General features: G+C 43.0%; 1 protein-coding gene across 8 annotated transcripts in view; it reads left to right on the top strand.

The window, feature by feature from the left end:
- NEDD4L (NEDD4 like E3 ubiquitin protein ligase) overlaps window positions 1–20,712 on the top strand; it is a 321,176-nt gene that overhangs the window by 156,972 nt on the left and 143,492 nt on the right. For 3 of the 8 annotated variants that reach the window (XM_056847912.1, XM_056847914.1, XM_056847913.1), the window contains exon 5: window positions 1,376–1,429. Coding sequence is in view for 5 of the 8 variants with exons in the window: in XM_056847908.1 (XP_056703886.1) it covers window positions 5,629–6,789 (1,161 nt within the window). In the remaining 3 variants the exon portion in view is untranslated. Of the gene's footprint in view, window positions 1–1,375; window positions 1,430–5,589; window positions 6,790–20,712 lie in introns of those variants that run through there. The other 5 variants (XM_056847908.1, XM_056847906.1, XM_056847911.1 and 2 more) reach the window with 3 other exon arrangements.

Below are 20,712 nucleotides of genomic sequence, written 5' to 3'. Positions count from 1 at the left end.
CATCCTGACCCAATCCAGCTTTGGTCTTGAAGAAAGCCACTAGATCACATTATTGTCTTAAATGGATGAACACATGAAGCTGCCTTATACTGAACGAGACCCTTGGTCCATCAAAGTCAGTATTGTCTACTCAGACTGGCAGCGGCTCTCCAGGGTCTCAGGCGGAGGTCTTTCACATCACCTACTTGCCTAGTCCCTTTAACTGGAGATGCCGGGGATAGAACCTGGGACCTTCTGCATGCCAAGCAGATGCTCTACCACTGAGGCACGGCCTCAGGCACCTCCACTCCACGGAGGCACCTCCACAGGTGCTTTTCTCTGCCCTTCCTTCTTGGCTTGTTGAAGCAAGGACTAGGGTTACCAACTTCCAGATGAGGCCTGCAGACCACTCAGAATTACAACTGATCTCCAGAGATCACTCCCCCTACAATAAATAAATAAATAAATATTTTTAAAGTCTGCTTTGGAGGGTGGATTCTATGGAATTATATCCTGCTAAAGTCCCTCCCCTCCTCCAGCCAATAGAGGTCAGTTTACCTGGAGAAAATGGTTGCTTTGGCAATTGAACTCTGTGGCATTGAAGTCCCTCCTCAAACCTCCCCTTCCTCAGGCTCTGCCCCAAACGTTTGCCACTGGTGGTGAAGAGGGACCTGGCAACCCTACCTGAACCACAATTGGGAAAAACCAGGTCCTGGTAGATGGCCAGAGAGAGCTTCCAAGGTTGAGCAATATAAACTATAACAAAATAATTATATGTGCTACCTTAAGCAGGGGAACAACTAGAAGAAGGCAATCAGTAAACTGCATTTGGCACCCAGGGATATTTGGGAAGAGATGGTCGTAGGCTATGAGGGCTTTAAAAGTCACGACCAGCACCTTGAACTGAACTCAGAAACAACCTGGCAGCTGGTATAACTGTTTTAAAATATAAAATATGTTTTAAAAAAATAAAAGATGTATGAAAATATTGTCGAAGGCTTTCACGGTCAGAGTTCATCGGTTCTTGTAGGTTATCCGGGCTGGGTGACTGTGGTCTTGGTATTTTCTTTTCTGATGTTTCGCCAGCAGCTGTGGCAGGCATCTTCAGAGGAGTAACACTGAAGGGCAGTGTCTTTGACACTGAGAGACACCGTCCTTCAGTGTTGCTCCTCTGAAGATGCCTGCCACAGCTGCTGGTGAAACGTCAGAAAAGAAAATACCAAGACCATGGTCACCCAGCCCGGACAACCTACAAGAACCGAAAAGATGCATGCTTTAAAAATATAAGATGCAAGTTGCATCTGCATCAGCTGCCCCTCGGCAAAATAACTGCTATGCTCGTGAAGACCTTTTTTCTCTCTCTTTCAATAACAACCGCATCTTCTTTCTCTTTTAGGTGAACCCCTCTAACCACAGACTGCTCTTCGAAGTGTTTGATGAAAATAGATTGGTGAGTCTTGCTCCTTTGTATAGACGCAAATGTGGTCCTCTCCTTTTGCCATGATTGTAAAGTTTCTCCCCCTCCCCCAAAATCTGGTCCATTCTGGAAAAGTCTCCCCATGTTCCTTGAGTAGCAGGTGGAAATAGTGCTTGGTACCTTGGTGATAAAACCTGTCCGCTGGGGTTGCTGAAAGGGAGGTATGAGGTCTTGCGTTCCCCAAGGAGGATCCTCAGGCTGGGGACGAAGTGAGACGGGGAAGGGAGCCAGCGTGGCGTCGGGGTTAAGAGCGGTGGACTCTACTCTGGAGAACTGGGTTCGATTCCCCACTCCTCCACATGAAGCCAGCTGGGTGACCTTGGGAACTAGTCACAGTTCTCTCAGAACTCTCTCAGCCCCAAATACCACACAAGGTGTCTGTTGTCGGGAGAGGAAGGGAAGGCAGTTGTAAACCGCTTTGAGACTCCTTAAAGGTAGAGAAAAACCAGGGTATAAAAACTAGCTCTTCTTCTTATAATTTTTTTAATTGCTTTTTATAATTAAACAAAAAATAAAACAAAAATAAAATCATAATACAATACACAAAAAAGAACATAAAAATACAAAATCACACATAGAGCACTATTACATCCAATGTAAGTACATTATATACTATCCTTTATAAAATATATAGTGCCCAAACCTCCACCACCCACCTTTGTGCCCTCCACCCTTGGACTTCCGGAGAGGTGTTATGACAGTATTTAAAAACCTATTATTATATTCATTTATGAAAAACACATTAAACTATAATTCATTAACTATACCTGTAAAATCCATTTTTGCCAATTTATCCCAATATGCAGCGGCCTTTGACCATGTTTTTTTAAATTCATCCCTATCTTTACCATGTAAAGAATCTGTAAGTTTGGCCATCCGCATATACATCCATAACTTTTCTCTCTAATCTTTGAAGGTTTATTTATTTGCTTCCAGTTCTTAGCAATTGTAATTCTAGCTGCAGCAAAGCTATATTGGCATATGACTCTATCACCTTTATCTAGATTCTTTTTAGGAATACCCAATAAACAAAAAGCAGGATCTTTTTTTTATTTTTGAATTAATCAAATTATTGGTTTCCTTTAGAAATAATCTCCAAAATCTCTTAATTTTTTTACAAAACCACCAGACGTGCATGAATGTACCTATATTTATTCCGCATTTCCAACAAAGACCCTCATCCTCTTTTTTCATTTTGCTTAGTAATACTGGGGTTATATACCATCTGTAAAACATTTTGTATAAATTTTCTCTTATTTCATTAGTAATGGTAAATTTATATTCCTTCTTCCACAAACTAGCTCTTCTTCTAGAAGCTGGGCAGGAGAGGAAGAAAACAGCACTGGGTTTAGTTGTAGCATAGGTCCTTCCAACTGACCCAGTCGAGTTTCTAAGTGTAGGTAGAGAGGACCGTTTTGTAAGGTTTGAAATAAGAAGTAGTAGTAGAAGAAGAGAGAGCTCTAAGAGAGCCGTGACTAGCCCAAGGTCACCCAGCTGGCTTCATGTGTAGGAGTGGGGAAACCAATCAGGTTCACCAAATTAGTGTCCACCGCTCATGTGGAGGAGTGGGGAATCAAACCCGGTTCTCCAGATCAGAGTCCACCGCTCTTAACCACCGCTCTCAACCACTACATCACACTGACTCTCTGATTTGGCTCACACAAACCGCTTACTCATTATCTGACCACTGCAACATCAAGGGTTGACCTGCATCTTGCATTCAAATGTATATACAAGAGACCCAGGGCTGTTCTTCAATAGTCGTCCGGGGAGAGAACAATTCCAAGAGGGGCAGGGGGCAGGTGCATAGCATTTCAGAATCCTATCAGACCAGTGGTCCCTGCTGGATCAGACCAGTGGTCCCGTTGAGTCCAGCATCCTGTTTCACACAGTGGACAGTCAGTTGTTCTGGAAGTCCAACAAATGGATTGTAGAGGACAAGGCCTTCCTCCTTATGATGCCTCCTGGCACTGGTATGCTGTTTGTAACAGTGGAGGTTCCTTTTCCTCGCCATGGCTCTTAGCCATGGATGAAATCTGTCTAGTGCCCTTTTAAAGACATCTATGCTGGTGACCATTGCTACATCCACCGGCAGTGAATTACACAAATTACACAGAAAAAAAAAATATTTTGTCCCATCAACTTTTTCCATGTACTTCCCCGAGTTCTAGTATCATGGGAGAAAAAGTTCTCTCTATCCACTTCTTTTCCAGGAAGTCTTTGTCACCCAGACAACCAGTGGAGTTTCAAAATGCCAGTTTGTAAAGGCATTTGGTTACCTTGTTTGTGTGTGTGTACCTGAACCCTAAATGGGTTGTTTACTGGCCTGCTTGTTCATTGAAGAGTGTGGGAAGTCCATGGAGGTGTGCGCCCACCCTCCCAAAAACCCTCTGACCTCTCAAAGGATTCCCTGAATTGAGCCTCATGTTTGCAAGTTTGCGGTTGTAGAAGGAGTTTGACTTCCTTAACTAGCACTGAGAATATGTTGGACATACCAAAAATTGTGTGAAAACAATGCTAAACCTCCATGGATGAACACTTCCCTGTTCGATGCTCGTTTTATTTTATTTATTTATTTTACAAATGTAGACCCTTCCTCTCTGCCCTGTCAAGCCCCAAGGCCTGATGTTTTCATTGTGTAGCCAGAGAACATTTGTTTGTCTCTGTTGCTGGCTCGCAATCTGGTCGAAACAATAGAGGGTTGTACTGGCCTTTGTCAAGTTTTATAATTTTTAGCTACTTTCATTTTTATTTGTAGTGGGGGCTGCTCTCTTTCTGTGTGTAAAACAAGTCGTTAGAAAACAAATGCCTAAATATCTCAGCCTGGTGGACTCAACAACCCCACTCCCCTGCTCTCGTGAAGCATTTACTGATCAAACCGTTTTGTTTGCTTCTATAATACATTGTTCAAGTTTCATCGACCTGGTTTCTAATTCATGCTGGGAGAGTGTTTTCAGGCCCTATCTTGCCTTACCTCCGCCCCTTGATTGAAGCCGTTACACATAGCAGAACCGAATTCGGGCATTGTTTAAATTTGAGTTTCAGTCCGTCTGTTTGTTCTTCGGAGGCTTTTGGCGTCTAACAAGCAGCGCGGTATTCCATGCTGGCAATCCAGGCCACTCACATTGCTCGCTTTCTCCATGGAAGTTGGCCAGGGTTGGGCAGCGTTTTCTGTACGGTGTCGAAGTCGAATCTGCGCAGCTCTCCGTGTGCACCCCTGCTCCTGATTTCGCTTGCCTTCTCGGCCTCCCCCCCTCAGCAAGGAAAAAAAAAACTGGGAAAGGAAGACTATTTCTTGCATCCTTGCTGCTGCTTGACTCGTTCATGTCAGAGTCTCTTTTTGTTTCCCTTGACGTCAGCAAAGAAGAAAATTCGGTGGCTAGCCGAAGCGGGTGAATTCTGCAGCGGCAATCTGATATCTGTGTCCGTTTCTGCCGTGAATGGACGACCAACTTAAATCATTTTACTCTTACGGGAGGAAAGATCTAACTCCTAGTCAATCTTTGATATTTATTCGGGTTACTTGAAGGCAGCAGCCGGATTCAAACGAAAACAAACTTTCTCTGCGTGCCTCCCTTCGGCCATTTTCGTTATTCCTGATCTGCCCGACAACGTCGGTGCAAAAACAAAGGGTTTTTTAGAGGGTGGTGTGTGTGTGTGTGTTTGTGTGTGTGCTGCTGCTGCTGCTGCTGCTGTATTCCCCCCTCCTTTCAATTTTGGCTTAGTACAGAAGTGTTCTGCGAATATGATGTAGTTTAGATTTACAGCGGAGCCGAGCACGTTTGCTGCCGTAGTCAGCTGTGAGAGATCTCCCACGGGGGCCGCTGCTTTCTGATGGAAAAGGAGCAGCTGTGAAGGTGCTGTTTCAGGCTCTTGCTGGTATTAGAAAAAATTGTAGCTTGCATTGGAGAGGGAGAAACGGTCATGTGATGCCAGCCATCCTACCCCATGTCACAGTTCGGAGGAGCGCTGATTGCTCTTATCCAATCATGCCTGGAATGCTGTTTGCCACTTGGGCTATTTCTGCTATCTGTCGCTATCAGTGTAGCAGTGCTAACAGTTTGGCAGATGGGACACTTTTTCTTGGAGTTTATGTCTTTAGTTCTTAACTTCTGGCAGTGCCTGTGGACTTGTTGCCTTTTCCCCTCCCCCCTCTCTTTTCTCCTTAAACCATGGCCCATCGGCTGCGGTTTCATTTTGGCTCTGGACGAAGCAACACAGCTCCCGAATCGGAGATCCTAGACCGTGAGAGGGAGGATGATGACTTTTTCATGGCATTCCACACTTTGCCAAGAAGGAACGGGCCTCACCCTTTCTCCAGGCGCAGAATGGATTATAGTGATGGCGGGGGCGACTTGCAAGAAGTGGGGGCTTTGAAGAGGAGCACCTCCATGTTTATTCCTCAGCTGTTGAACAATATCGATGCGCGCCCAACCAGGAGCTCATCCATGCAGATTTCCCTTCAGCGCAAGGCTGTGAACGGACACGCCGATGAGTGTGGGGCACCAGAGTCCCCAGAGGAGACGTGTAAACTTTCAGACTTCGGGGAGCCTTGTGCTTCTCAGGTTGGGACCCCTTCTTCAGCAAGCAGTCCACAGGTAACTCCAGAAAATTCCCCACCCAGGCAGCCTGAGATCACAGGGCAAGAGATGAATGGAGGATCCTCCAACCGACGAATATTCTGTACAATACCTTCCAATAACTGGAATGACAGCGGTACAGCTACTGCTCAAGATGATGAAGCGAACAAATCCCTCTCTGGGTTAAACATTAGCGGAGTAAGAATTCAGCATCGTGCCTCAAGTGTGGACGTGCCTCAGGTGACGCTGATGCCCTTTGGTTCAGACACTCCAAATAACGCTTCTTCTTCCGAACCTAGGCGTTGGTCTTTACAGCATCTGCCAGATGGGTCCGGCAATTCAGGCAAAAAATTATTTGTTTTCCAGTTGCAGCAGCCGCATTTGAACAGTCCAGGGGCAGGGGCAGATTGCAATTTTGGTTTCACTGGAACAAAAGGGGATAGGTTGGTCCGGTATCCCCGGATCCGTCTGGAAAGAAGTACCTCGTACCCAGTTCAGCCACAATCGGAACGAGTCAGCCCTCTGGATGATGGCATGAATACAGCACTTCGGGGGAATTCTTCAGAAATATCGAGAAGCAATTCAGTGGAGCGGGTTTCTCCAGGGCAAGGGTGCACATTTAAAATCCGACCGGATCAAAACTCAAGGCAACAGCACTTCAGAATTCTTGTCACTCGTGGAAGTAATGAGAAAAGTCAAGCTTCTGGACAGGAAAATTCTAATATTCCTGCTCCTATGGCAACCAACTCCTCTGTAAGTTAATATCTGAACTCATTTTCCCTCTGCGTGTTTAGGGGACATTTTTTTTTTTTTTAATGTATATGTTGGATTTGGCATGCTACTCAGCTGTGGGATGCAACTGTTCATACTGGAAAGGTCTATAAGCTTCTAGAACCATCTTGACACATCCTTGTTTTGTTAAGCTAAAATAGATTTCACCCATAATGACATCCACAGTAATATTTTACAGTAATATTAAGTATCTTAGTGGCACATATATTATTTAATTGTTACATCATCTCAGTCACGTGTTGGGTCCTACCATTTAGGTGCATTGACACCTATATGGTCTTCTAGCACAAGACACCGTTCAGTGGTGGAAGATGTCCTCACAAGAGCACTTTAGGTCAGTAGAAGGCACCTCGCACCAGAGGAGTGAGTTGAACAGAATGGTGGGATCTAACCCAGTGCCTCTATTTATAAAATTAATCAGTGCACAGTTATAAAACCCCTGCCTGGAGGACCCCAAATTGGGCAAAAAGGTGGCATAGAAATGTTGTAAATAAACAAACCAAAAATACAACATTGTTTATTATTTATTTGAAGCATTTACATCCTTGTTTCTCAACTAGCTTGGTTATACTAAAGCATGCTGAATAAAGAGTCTAGCTCAGTGTGGGATTGGGAGTCTGGATTACAGCTTCAGAATACCAAGAGTTCTGATCATCTAAATTGTTGAATCAAACAAACTAAAGTTGACTTTCGACCAATGTCAACTTTTAATGGTGAAGTTTTGCCTGTGCTATGTTGCTTGCTGTCCAGTCGGAAGTGAGAAATGATGTGCGGTAAAGAATAATTGAAATCACAAGTGTTTTGACTTGCATGGCTGCACATAACCTCAGAGGGGAAATTTACTTGTTTTAAGAAACACATTTTTTTGTATGTAGTACCAGAAATCAGCTTTAGTTACCTTTTTTTGCCACATAATATATGAAACGATTCGAAAGAAAACTGGTGTTTGATTGCTGTGCAGTGCCACTGAACTCAGTCAACTTGAGTTGCTAAACTTGGTGATCTAGTATGCATAATAGGTAATAACCATATAAAAACAATAAACACTAGGACAGGTTTCCAGGCTGGATTGTTTCCATGAATGTGTGCACGTAGATCAATCAGACACTTCTGGGGGAAACTGAAGTGTGAAAAGGCAGTGTCCAACTAGAAGGGGCAAAATGATGATTCTGCAATACTAGTAACAAGAACTCCTCACAGAAAACCTTTATTCCCTCTTTTTGCTTTTTTTGTTTTGTTTTAAGTATGCGTATATACATTTGAGAAGGGTTCTAAATAAAGGATCACATTTGTTGATTTTTTTGGGAAGTTTTTCCTGGGAGTAAGTCCCATTTTATTCAATGGGACTTACTCCCAGGAAAGGGTTCTTAGGACTGCAGCCCTAGAGTTGAAAGCATCTTTAGGTGGTACATAGTTCTACCAGCTAGCATATGTCAAACTTTGAATTTTCCAGATTTTTTTTATGGGTTTGGTTTTCCCCAAGTTAGTCACATGCTTCAGGTTTTATCTCAGACACAATGAAAGGGCACCCAAATTCTTATTTTGTTTTTTTTTAATTTGCTTGTGTGGTAGATTTTTTTTAAAGCTCTAGACTTCTGCTTATAGTTCTATACTAGTTGGAGAGTTTTGTTTAAGTCTCTTTAGATGCAGAGCATAATGTGGTTATATGTTTTTGATATAATTGAGTGAGGGTGATTTGAGAGAAGAACGTACTGTGGTGAAAATTAGGGCCCAAAGTATATTTCTACTATCAAGCATTTGACAAAGGGGGAAAATGTATATTGAATTCATCATGTGATAATGTACAAGCCCTTAGACAAGTTATCTTCCATTGGGACTTGTAACATGCTATGTCAAAGAATGTTTTCGAAATGTTAGTTTCAATATGTACATTTTAAAAAAAGCGAATGCATGCTTTATTCATCTTTTTATTTAGGTGCATATCTCAACCCACTCTGAAAGGTCAGGGCGCAGAGATGGACAAGAATTGGCAGTCTTTCGAAATACAGATTTTCATGGAAATGAAAATTATTTCAAAAAATCCTTGCCAGCATCCTAATGTATTTCAGTATATTTAGCCTTTTTCAGGAACATTTCCAATACGTTATTTTTGCATTATCCCTTTTATAGTTACAATATAATCCTAAAAATCAAATTGGCATACCATCTCCTTAGCAGTTCATTTTAACTCTTCTTCAGATTTATAAATTCATGATGCCCTCTAAAAGTTGGTAATTTATTGCACAGGTATTGATTAGACTAACCAATTGAAAATTAGATATAAAAATCAATTCAGGGGATGCTGATTTCTTATGAAAAGACAAGAAGAATATGGGGATATTTTTAATAGCATAAAATCACTTTTTATCAATTACCAACAACAAGTGATGGTTCAAAACTATTACCTTTACATTAGACAGTGTTGATTATTTAAAAAAGGACAGTCTGCCTTGCAGGGGTAGCAGAGGGGAGCATATTTATTGCTACCTCAGTTATCACTTCAAGGTTGTCAAAGTTGTTAAATGCAGTCCCAAGTAACTTCAGCGATATTATGCTAGCCAAATACATACCATTGGTAGGTGAGCCTCACTCTTAGGTACAAATTAGTACGTGTCAGCAATGAGGCATGGCTGGAATGCACATAAAGTTCCTGTGCCCTTCAGGGTCAGAGAGGGATGCATCCTATATCACTCAAACATAATTGTATCCGCAGTGGGAATTTTTTTAACATTAATTTGTTAAATTATTTATTCAAACATTTATGCCTCACCTTTCGTCTTGGCTCGTCTTCTCTTGGAAATGAAAGTAGAGTTTCGCACAGTTACTATGTAGCATAGTGTTCCAAGCCCGCACAAATGCACCCGATTGCTATGTACCTGTGTGCGCACAGGTTCTCACCTGTGTTTGGCGGCATGCTGCTTCGGATGGGCTGTAATGAATTCGTACCTGCTCCAAGGGCTCTTGAAGTAACGGCTCTTCACTCTGTCCACTTGCATAAAATTATTCGGAGAAAATTTGTGTGATCTTTTCGCATGGCTTGTTTTTACATTTCAGGCAAGAACGGCATGATTGTGTTTGCTTGTGAACAAAGGATCACTTGCACCCCTTTGTTTGTTGTTGCTATTCCCTTTTGTGAAAGCTTTTCGGGGCTCGTGTTGTGAGTCTGAAGAACTGTGTGGATCGTAACAGAGCTGTGAAATCTTCCCTGTAAAATCGTAGCAAGATGGTAGTAAGGAAGGGCCTCTTGGGTGTATTCGGCAGTCTTTGACCTGGGGGCTTCCATTCACACATATTTTCAGCTGGGTGTAGGGTTGCCAGCTCTGGGTTAGGAAATACCTGGAGATTTTGGGGTGGAGCCTGAGGAGGGGAGGGTTTGGGGAGGGGAGGGACTTCAATACCATAGAGTCCAGTTGCTAAAGCGGCCATTTTCTCCAGGTGAACTGATCTCTGTTGGCTGGAGATCAGTTGTAATAGCAGGAGATCTCCAGCTAGTACCTGGAGGTTGGCAACCCTTGTCAGGTGGTTTTAAAAGGCTGTGGATCTCTGCAGTTGAATCTCACTACAGTTTAACCATGTATTGTGGCTGCTGCCAACCTCCAGGTGGTGGCTGGAGATCTCCTGCTATTACAGCTGATCTCCAGGAGACAGAGATCTGTTCCCCTGGAGGAAATGGCTGCTTTGGAAAGTTTGACTCTATGGCATTATACCCTGCTGAGGTCTTTCCACTCCCCAAACCCTGCCTTCCTCAGGCTCCACCCCCCAAAACCACAGGTATTTCCCAACCCAGAGCTGGCAACCCTATTCAGTAGGCATTTTCCATATTCCTCTAAAAGCTGCTGTGTTTTCATCCAAGTAGCAAACTGGTTTGTTTGTTTGTTCTTTGGTTAGCTCTTATTTTCACAGGAGAACTGTGGGTTTGGAAATGACAGGTATCTGGTGAATGCGTTTAACTGTGGATGTACTTTTCGTATCTGGTGGCTGAGAGGGAATTTGGTAGCACTCTGCAGAGATTGTATGTGGGTGGGTGACGGGAAGGGGGCACATGGCAGCAAGAAAAGCATCCTAGGCTCTGGTCAACGCATTTTTTTGAAAAATGCAGATTTCTTTAACAAAAGTAACCTGTGTACTGCATCCTGTATAAATTGCATGAATTAAGCTGATTTGTATGGACATCTGCATCTTACATAGGGTTCGATCCTATAGATTCATTCCGCTATTGGCAGTGACTCCCACTGGTACAAGGAGCCTTCCCTGGAAACCAGGGGCTCACTTCTCGCTAGGGTTGCCAACTCCAGATGCTAGCTGGAGATCTCCGGTTATTACAACTGATCTCCAGCCGATGGAGATCAGTTCCCCTGAGAAAATGGCTGCTTTGGCAGTTGAACTCTATGGCATTGAAGTCCTTCCCCTTCCCAAACTCCGCCCTTTTCAGGCTACGCCCCAAAAACCGCCGGTAGTGAAGAGGAACCTGCCAACCCTACTTCTCACTTCTCCATGCACCAGGGGAAAGTGCTGTCAGTAACTGAATGGATTCACAAGTTCCTACTCCTAAAGTGTTCTGCTTACGTTACCTTGTGCAGGTTGCAGAAGCTGTGGATTCTGGCAATCGATAAGCAGGAATCTGCTTTCTGGTTGTTTCAGTATCCCCCTCACCCCAAGCATGCACATTCAAGCCAATCCTTGCAACCAGAGGAGTTTGAAATCTGCCCTGCGAAAAATGTTAAAGCTGAGATTTGCGTGAAAGTTCTCTTCTTAGTTCTACACTTGCGAGCTTTTCAGTGAAAGGGAGGTAGTAAGGAAAGCTCTGGGTCAAAGAACTAATGATTATGCACTGACGGTTAAAAAAGAAAAGCCTACAGAAACGACTGTCAGAAGAAGGATTTTAATAGGAGTATAAAATTACATTTTATGTACTCCTCTATACTTACAGTGTGTTATCACAAAAAAGAAGTGTAAAATTATGCAGTGATTACCCTCGTAAGAGTTTTGGGATGAAGGACCCTTAAAGCAATAGAAACAGAGCTGGAAGAATAAAGCATGGGAATTACTGCAAAAGTCCCAATTTAGGACAATGTGGGGTTCTACCCCAGTATGTGGCCTATTGACAATTTTTCTTTTTTTTAAAAAAAAATATTTTTATAAAAAGGTACAGAAAATAGAAAAGGGAATAGAGGGGAAGGGGTCATGTCTGCCGAGCTTCACATAGTCTGAAATATAATCATATCAAAATCTCATCTTTCATTCTAAACGGGAATTCATTCTTGTTTACGTTCATTGAATAGTTATTGAATAATGCTCTATACTCTTTGTTTATAATAAGTATTCATAGCATGTGAGTAATGATCATGTAAAGGTTGCCATTTTATCTTAAATTCATCTGTCGAGTTCATTTTTAGCAGGTGAGTTAGTCTGGCCATGAATGCGAAATCCAGAAGTTTGTGACTCCATTATGTAATGTCTGGTATTGTGTTAGATTTCCAGTATCTAGCATAGACTATTAAGTTACCTGGATATTTTTTGCTGTGTGGGTACCATTTGGGTAATGAACCTGAGCTCCGCCAATGGCAGACTCTTTTTAGTGATTTGCTGGAGGTTTAAGGGTAGTCGGTGGTGGACTGAGAGGTTAATGGACTTGTGTTATCATAAGGGGAGGGACAAAATGGCCATCTTCTCGATTCTGTGTTTATGCTGTCGAATATCAGTCTCTTCCAAACAAAGCAATATAAATTGTATTACACTTCTTGTACAATAAGATTTCTCCTAAACCTGTTTTCCACTGTTCGTTTTGCTCGCCCTAAGCACCGTAGACAAGCAATGGGATTGGGATGCATTCGAAAGCTTAGTTATCAAATATGCTTTGGGATCACTACTGTGTTTGCCATCAAGTAAAAATTGTTTGGCTTGTAAGCTGCTCTGGGCAAGCCCTTCTGAATGCTGCGATAAATCACTCACAGGCCATTTTAAGCGTTACCTTGCTCATAATAAAGGAATCATGTTAATGCAGCTTAGCTGCCTTGTATAATTGCCCGGTTGGGTTGCAGTGCTTCTGTAGAAATGTGCCTTTTATTTAGTTACCAATTATGTTTTCTGAGCCTAGCTTTCTACTTACCTTCTTTGTAGTAGAACAGGCCTAGTAGGGTTAGGCAATCGTCTCTCAATTTCCCACCAGACTCTTTTCTTTCGGTGTCCGGCAGCTAGAAGAGCAGCATGGTGCAGAGGTTATGTTTTAGGGTGGTGCGGGGCAACCTCTAGTAACTTTCCCAAACGGAATGCCAGTAACTAGCTGTATGGTACCCATGCAAGATAGCTTGCATGTCCAGAGGTCTGAAGCCTATTGCTGTAGAGCGAAAGATGGTGGTGACTCAATACAGAACCAAATGTGGCTTGTTAAAAAAGAAAATTAAATATACAAATCAAGGGAATGTTGGAAAGGTAGGTGGGGTCCTAGAACAACCAGTACATGAAGGACATGGCAGGCAGATATTTTTATGGGTCTAAAGAGCTTCTTAGAGATGCTTTGCAGAAAGGCACATGATAGAAGTGAATCGTTGCCAGGAACCCGGTTAACGCTCAGATTTATGCAGGTGCGTTAAAACAGTTGTGCATGGTGTTCCAGTGTATATTTATTACTTATGCACGCTCTTCCTTAATAAAGGACTTTCAACAAACAGTGCTTGGGCTGAGGAGACTGTACGGACCATTACTCAATGTGACAATTGCTGGTCAAGTTAAATGTTCAGTTGGGCAGATGGGCTTTCTTCTGCTGGCTTTTCGTCGCCTCTTGCTCTGAACATTGATGTTTGGCTCTTTCAAGAATAAGAGATTGCTGACCCCTGCGCCGGGCCATTTCGTGAGGCCCTTGGAAGAGGACAGGATCCTGCCGTTCGAGTCCTCTTTAAATTTTGTTTGGGACTGTCTCTTTAGCAATGCCGGGAAACATTTGTGGAGGTGGTATTCCTCCCCTCGCCAACGCTTTCTTAAACGTTTTTTCTGCAGTTTCCGTTTATTAGATTAAAGCTGTTTGGGCAGAATAATTTCGAGCCTCTTCCAGTGCAGCTAGTTTGTATGTATTTGATTGATATAGGACATGGGATTTGGGCTGTAGGCAGCAGCTGCTTCAGGCCTTATTTATCTAGAGTGAAAACATTCATGTGGGCGTCTGTAGTCCTGCTGCTACTTAGTGTTTATGACCTTTCAAATATCTTCTCTTTTAGTCAGTGGAGCTTTTGGGCCGGCAGGATGTATTTCATTACAGGTTATCATAGAATGCGAAGTAAAATAAGAATACGTGACCTAACATTGAAGCGCACAACACTTAATTGGTAAATGCATGTGTTCAGGAAGACCCCGCCGCAGATCTCAAAGACGGATATTTTACCAACCACTGACCGGAGGGGGGGGGGGTGTCCTTCCAGATTTGCATCTTCCTAATTAAAAATAGGATTATGCCGTATTTTAGTATAATTTGATACCAGCGCATTGGTGTCTGTCTATTCTGTTCTAACAGTCTGGTTAACAAACAAACAAACCCACAGGCAACTGGTGCGAGTGGATATTGCTGTGTTTTTGGTCGGCAGCACAAGTCGGAGCGAGCCACAGAGGGCCCTGGCAAATAAAATATTGTCACAGTCAGATGCCTTAAGAAATTGCCGAGGAAAGTACAAACCTCTCTAGAGCATGAGAATGCAAGATCTTCCACTGCGACAGTGGCCCACGTCTTCCTCCGTACTCTGTAGGGTTATATCCAGCCACTAGCAAAAATAACAAGCCCCTATGTGAAGGCTTATTTCTGTTTTTTTTAAAAATAATATTTTATTTATTTTGTGTTGGGGTGCAGAAGGGAAAAAAGGGATGGGTAAACATAAAGGGATATCCATCTAAGGATAAAAAAGAAAAACAGCATAAACACTTCGTCTTGAAAGATTAATCTAGCAGACTACATTATAACTTTTGTGTTGGCTGTTATCCGGGCAAGAATATAAATGAATTGAAAGAGTAAACATCTTATATATTTTGTAACTGTCCAAACAATTTTCTACTCTACACTGAGAGGCTGCCTTGTGATTTTATAGCGTTTAATTTTTAACGTTATTTCGATTAACCTTCAGCCTCAACACATCTATGGAACAGTTTCCATTTATCGGTATATTGATCATAAATCACATCGTCAGTTTTGTTCATCATATGGGTCATTTTGGCCATGATTGCATACTCCATTAGGTTGTCCTTCCATTCCTCCACATCTGGGAGGGATGGTTGTTTCCATCTTTTTGCAAGAATAACTCTAGCCACAATAGTAGCATACTTATTTCTGGTTATGGCCCCCAGTTTGTCAAGTTTTCCTCTACTGGGACGGAGGAAAGGAGCATGGGGTCACGCTGTCATTAAAAGCGAGGATTTTTTTGCAGCTGCAGGCATAGCTCGGTGGGCGGCTTGTCCCAATTTGCCTTAGGGCGATGGCACCAGATTGCAAAAATGAGCTTTTCCTCTTCCTGCCGGCACATCACATGTTCTGGGTTTATGGGGAGGTGGTTGCCTGGGGGGCTCTCTTTACTGAGCTGACAGCAATCCCTCCCTGCCCTTGTGTGGCATGCTGCTCAGACACTCCCCTTGCTCTTTGACCTTTTTTAAAAAATGTAATTTTACCCTACAAGCCTCTCTCCTTCTTGCCAACACTTTTTTATCCTTAACAACACAGTGGGGTCAGATGGACCCCAAGAAGTGAGGAGAGAAAGGGATAAAACTTTGCTTTCAGTCTCCTGCAACTTGATGTACTTCTTAACCTTGATGAGTTTTTATGACCCCTCTGGTGTTTTATGACCCCTACTTGAAACTTTTACCTGACGTTTTAGGGTCATCTTTACCTACCGGTGTCGTTGAAAGGGAAACTGAAATTGGCCAATAGAGTGCAATGGATAAAATGATATACTTTTATATCCGCCTCCCCGGTTCTTTGCTGCTATTCGGTTCCGGTAGTGCAAAAAGGGAAAGGGGAAAATGGTTCATAAAGTATAGATTTCTTTTGCATTGTGGCTGGTGTCATGCTCAATAAAATGGCCAGACCTTTTAAAAATTATTTCTGTGAGTTCCATTGAGATCTTTGAGACCTCAATTAGAAAACTACATTTTTTTTGTTCTGTCTGGAGTTTAAATGGACGGTTGAGATTAGGTTTACGTATATAGTTAATTGTTCTTTAAGACTTTGCATGTCTGAAGGAATTTTGGGATTGATTTGTAGCAAATGTTCATGGCACGCGTAATGCTAGTGTTGGGCGAGTTCAAGTTTGCGCTACAAATTAGCCCCCCGGGATCCTTGTTTGACAAGGCTATTGCTGAATAGAATGGGTTGGATCCAGTGATCTGTCATGGGAAGTCACTGATGATTGCAGATCTTTCCTGCTTTTGCTCCTCCCTGTCAGCTTCTGACCCTGGTCTCCGCCCAAAAAGCCTCCAGCTGGTGGCTAAGAGGGACCTGGTAACCCTACCGAGGCAGGCAATGGCAAACCACCTCCGAATGACTCTTGCTTAAAAAACCCTATGGGGTTGCTATAAATTAGCTGTGACTTGATAGCATTTACATGCACACACACACACACACAGCAGATTTTAAGCAATCCCTTTTTGAAACAATATTCTCCCATATTAGTGCTGTTATGAGCAGCCTTTCTTTTCTTTTATAGAGAGATTGATTTGAACCTTAACGGGGAAAATATTATAAACACATATTTCAGGGATATTTCAATTCCGTTTGTTCTGACTGTGCAAAGGAAATGGCTAGCAAAAATAGCAAGTGACTTTTCCAAGAGGGCGTTATGACCTGATCTTTGGTATTTGTGTCCCCCTCCAAAAAACCAACACCCTGTGACATTTCAGGATTTGATAGCTTAAGTAAGAATTGGCATCATAAACTAAGGGTCTGCAATCTTGTACAGTTAAACAGCCCAACTATGTTAAAATTCATTGCAAAAGACCGACAAAGAGTCCATTTGCATAACTAAAACGGTGCAACTTAACCTTATTGATAATTGGCATGTTGATTAATAACCCATAAAGTCTCCGCTGCCCAAACACTAGTTGTTGTGAGTCATTTATTACAAAAATGCACACAATAGGTAATTAATATACACAGGAGAACTGTGTGCAATTCTTTACAGTTAGGGTTGCCAGGTCCCTCTTCACCACCAGCGGGAGGTTTTGAGGGTGGAGCCTGAGGGTTGGGTTTGGGGATGGGAGGGACTTCAGTGCCATAGAGTCCAATTACCAAAGCAACCATTTTCTCCAGGTGAATTGATATTTGTCGGCTGGAGATCAGCTGTAATAGTAGGAGATCTCCAGCTAGTACCTGGAGGTTGGCAACCCCTATTTACAGTACAGTGGCATATGTTTTTGCATTGTACACACATGGATTCTGGGGAGTTGTTCAAATACATACAAACTAGCTGGACTGGAAAAGGCTCGAAATTATTCTGCCCAAATGGAAACTGCAGAGAAAGTGTTTAAGAAAGCTGGAGGGGGGGAAGGAATACCACCTCCACAAATGTTTCCAAGCATTGCTAAGGAGACAGTCCCAAACAAAATTTAAAGAGCATTCGAACGGCAGGATCCTGTCCTCTTCCAAGGGCGTCACGAAGTGGGCCGGCGCAGGGGTCAGCAACCTCTTATTAATGAGAGAGCCAAACATCTAACGTTCAGAGCAAGAGATCGACGAAAAGCCAGCAGAAGAAAGCCCATATACCCAACTGAAAATTTAACTTGACCAGTAATTGTCACATTGAGTAATGGTCTGTACAGTCTCCTCAGCCCCAGCACTGGTTGCGGAGAGTCCTTTATTAGGAAAGAGCGCGCATAAGTAATAAATAACACACTGGAACACCATGCACAACTCTTTTAATGCACCTGCATAAATCTGTGTGTTAACTGGGTTCCTGGCAACTATTCATCTCTATCATTTCCCTTTCTATAAAGCATCTCTAAGAAGCCCTTTAAACACACACACATGGAGCTGCCTTATACTATTCCTCTATAGCAGGGGTGTCAAACATATGGCCTGCGGGCCGGATCCGGTCCCTTGAGAGCTCTTCTTCACTGGCCGTAAGGCAGCCATCCACCCACTCTCGATATGGGCTGTTGAGCCCGCTGCAGGCTCGCCAGCCGAGGCAATTACACACACCCCACTTCCAATCTGGGTTGACAAGGCATGGCCTGGCCCGACCAAGTGACATTTTTGTCATATCCAGCCTGTGTAACAAATGAGTTCGACGCCCCTGCTCTGTAGTATCATTATTGTTCCACATCAGCCCTCTTTCTTCGAGCTGAGGCTGAGCTGTATCTGTGGCAGGCAGAAATCTTGCAGGTACAGTTTTCCTTACTATGGAGAATCAGTGGTAGGGAAAACATGTGTGGTATTTCTGTTGTGTAGTTGTTAGAAGAGTCACTGTAAAAGGTGAAGGTGGTTGGAAAAATTAAAATAGAGGTATAAGGAAGACTAGGACATGTGTCTTGTCTGAAAAGCGGGAGGATTCTTTATCCTTTCCCTAGATTTAACAGCCATTGGCTATCCATCAACTACTTCACACTTTAAAAAGGGGAGATGACATTTAATTTTTCCTTGACACTATAAAGAGAAAAGTTGCCACATCTCTCATGCAAGTGACCGACCTATTTGACAGCAGATAATGCAGTATCCACTTCTCAGAAAGTGTCTTTAGCTGTTTTATCCAGGGATTGATATATTTATTTCGTGCAATATTATTTTGTGGACATGCTAAAACAATGTGGGATAGGGAGTCTATTTGATCCGGACAAAATGGGCATTTTCATTCTTCTTTATTGTATCGCCCTTGTGTCTCGGCTGAGTCTAGGGCATTACGTCTTGCCACTAAGAAAGCTAATTTGAACTTATGAATTTCTATCCAGCGGAACTAGTCTGGCAAGAAAAGGTTCTGTTGAAGAGTATCTGGAAGAAGCGAGGTGAACATGTATGATTTGCGTCCTTAAACACTAAGGACCAATCCTCATTTAAGATCTTATTTTGTAATTGTTTACAGCTTGCTTTCCGAGTACTGTTCCTTGCAGCTTTCAGTTGCTCTGTTGGAAGGGAAAACCTTTTGTCTTACCTACTAGTCCAGATATCTCTGGACACAGAGATATCTGAGATATCCTATGAGCTTCTTGGTTGGCAGTCAGGTTAAGGTGACCAGGCCTTGAATAAGGAGTATCTTTCTGGAAAGGCTAGTTCCTCTAGCTATTGATATAAAACTGGCATCACAAGAGTTACTTCTAGCAATGCCCTCTGTTAGTCATGTGTGGTCTCCTTCAGAAAGGCCCTCATTCCTTTTCTTACAGATCTGATCTTAGGGAACAGACTGCTGGAAATTGCCTGAAAGGCCCAACTGCTGATGTTTCCCACAAGGCTTTTGTAGGGTGTTTTCAAATTAAGTGTATGATCCTATTGCTGGACAATTGTATCTTTTCTTGGCGTTTAAATAGTGGCTTGCAGTGGACTGATTTTTTTTAAAGTGTTTTGGCTATGTAAGATCAACACAGGATAATGCAGAATAGAATATTGCCAATACATTTTAGAAGTGTGGTTGGGATGCAAAAGGGATGTTTAAAATATTTTATTTTTTAAAAAAGAGAAGAACTCAGCAATACGTTTTGAGGTCTAACAGGCAGACATTCCTGAGGATCTGAAGCTTGCATGATTTAGCCAAGTGCATTAAAGATTTCCTGAGTGGGAAACAAACCCATTTCTGTAACTTCCGAATCTGTGGGAAAGCAGCAGCAGTGAAATTGCTCCTGTCTCTGCTAGCTCGATCTTGTCAGATCTCGGAAGCTAAGCAGGGTCCACAAGTTAACTATATGTCGTGTGAAGAACGTGCAGTGTTGGGGCAGCACGGGAGCGGATGAAAGAAGGAAAAAAGTGAAGGGGTTGCCAACTCTTAAGCACGGCTAAAGCAACCATTTTACTTCCCAGTTGTAACTTCTTTGACCACAGTTGCATCTCACAACCTTGAGAGTAATTCACAGGGCCACCCTAAGCAGCAATACACTTTTCTAAGCTCATGGAAGTCAACAGACTTAGAAGGGTGTAACTCTGTTTAGGAAGCCACTACGTACAGCCCATTCGATGGAAAGTGGCAATTCTTTCTTCCCCATTAGTGGAGAGAGATGCGTTCCCATTTCCTCGCCAGCCAGTCACAATCTGCTGCCCTAAGAATCAAATGGCGAGTGTGAAATGAAGCAGGGCAACATTTTTTCAGCAAGAACCAATCTGTTTATAATTTTGGGGGGTGTAGAGGAACAAGACATAGTTAAAGAGGAACATAGTTAAATTGTGGAACACCACACATAGTTAAATTGTGGAACTCCCTGCCCCAGGATGCGGTGATGGCTGCCAACTTGGAAGGCTTTGAGAGGGGAGTGGACATGTTCATGGAGGAGAGAGCTATCCACGGCTACTAGTAAAATTGGATACTAGTCATGATGCATACCTGTTCTCTCCAGGATCAGAGGAGCATGCCTATTATTTTGGGTGTGGCGGAACACAGACAGGATGGTGCTGCTGCAGTCGTCTTGTTTGTGGCTTCCTAGAAGCACCTGGTTGGCCACTGTGTGAACAGACTGCTGGGCTTGATGGGCCTTGGTCTGATCCAGCATGACCTCTCTTATGTTCTTAAGATGAAAGGGACTCTGTGAATCGGTCAGGTTTTCGGCAGCGCTGTCGGAAATCTGTTACTTAAACTGTTTCGGCAGCTTCTCTGCTCTTGTGTGACTCTTCTAGTATGTGGTTTCTCTCCCCCCCCCCTTGACTCGCAAGCTTACAGCAGTGCTGTGTTGGCCAGGTGACAAGAGACAGCGTCCCTGTGTCAGACGCCAGCCAAA

The sequence above is a fragment of the Euleptes europaea genome, chromosome 4, assembly GCF_029931775.1.
Source record: "Euleptes europaea isolate rEulEur1 chromosome 4, rEulEur1.hap1, whole genome shotgun sequence".
Classification (NCBI taxonomy): domain Eukaryota; kingdom Metazoa; phylum Chordata; class Lepidosauria; order Squamata; family Sphaerodactylidae; genus Euleptes; species Euleptes europaea.
Note: the sequence above shows the minus strand (reverse complement) of the source record. Positions and strands in the feature narration are given on the sequence as shown.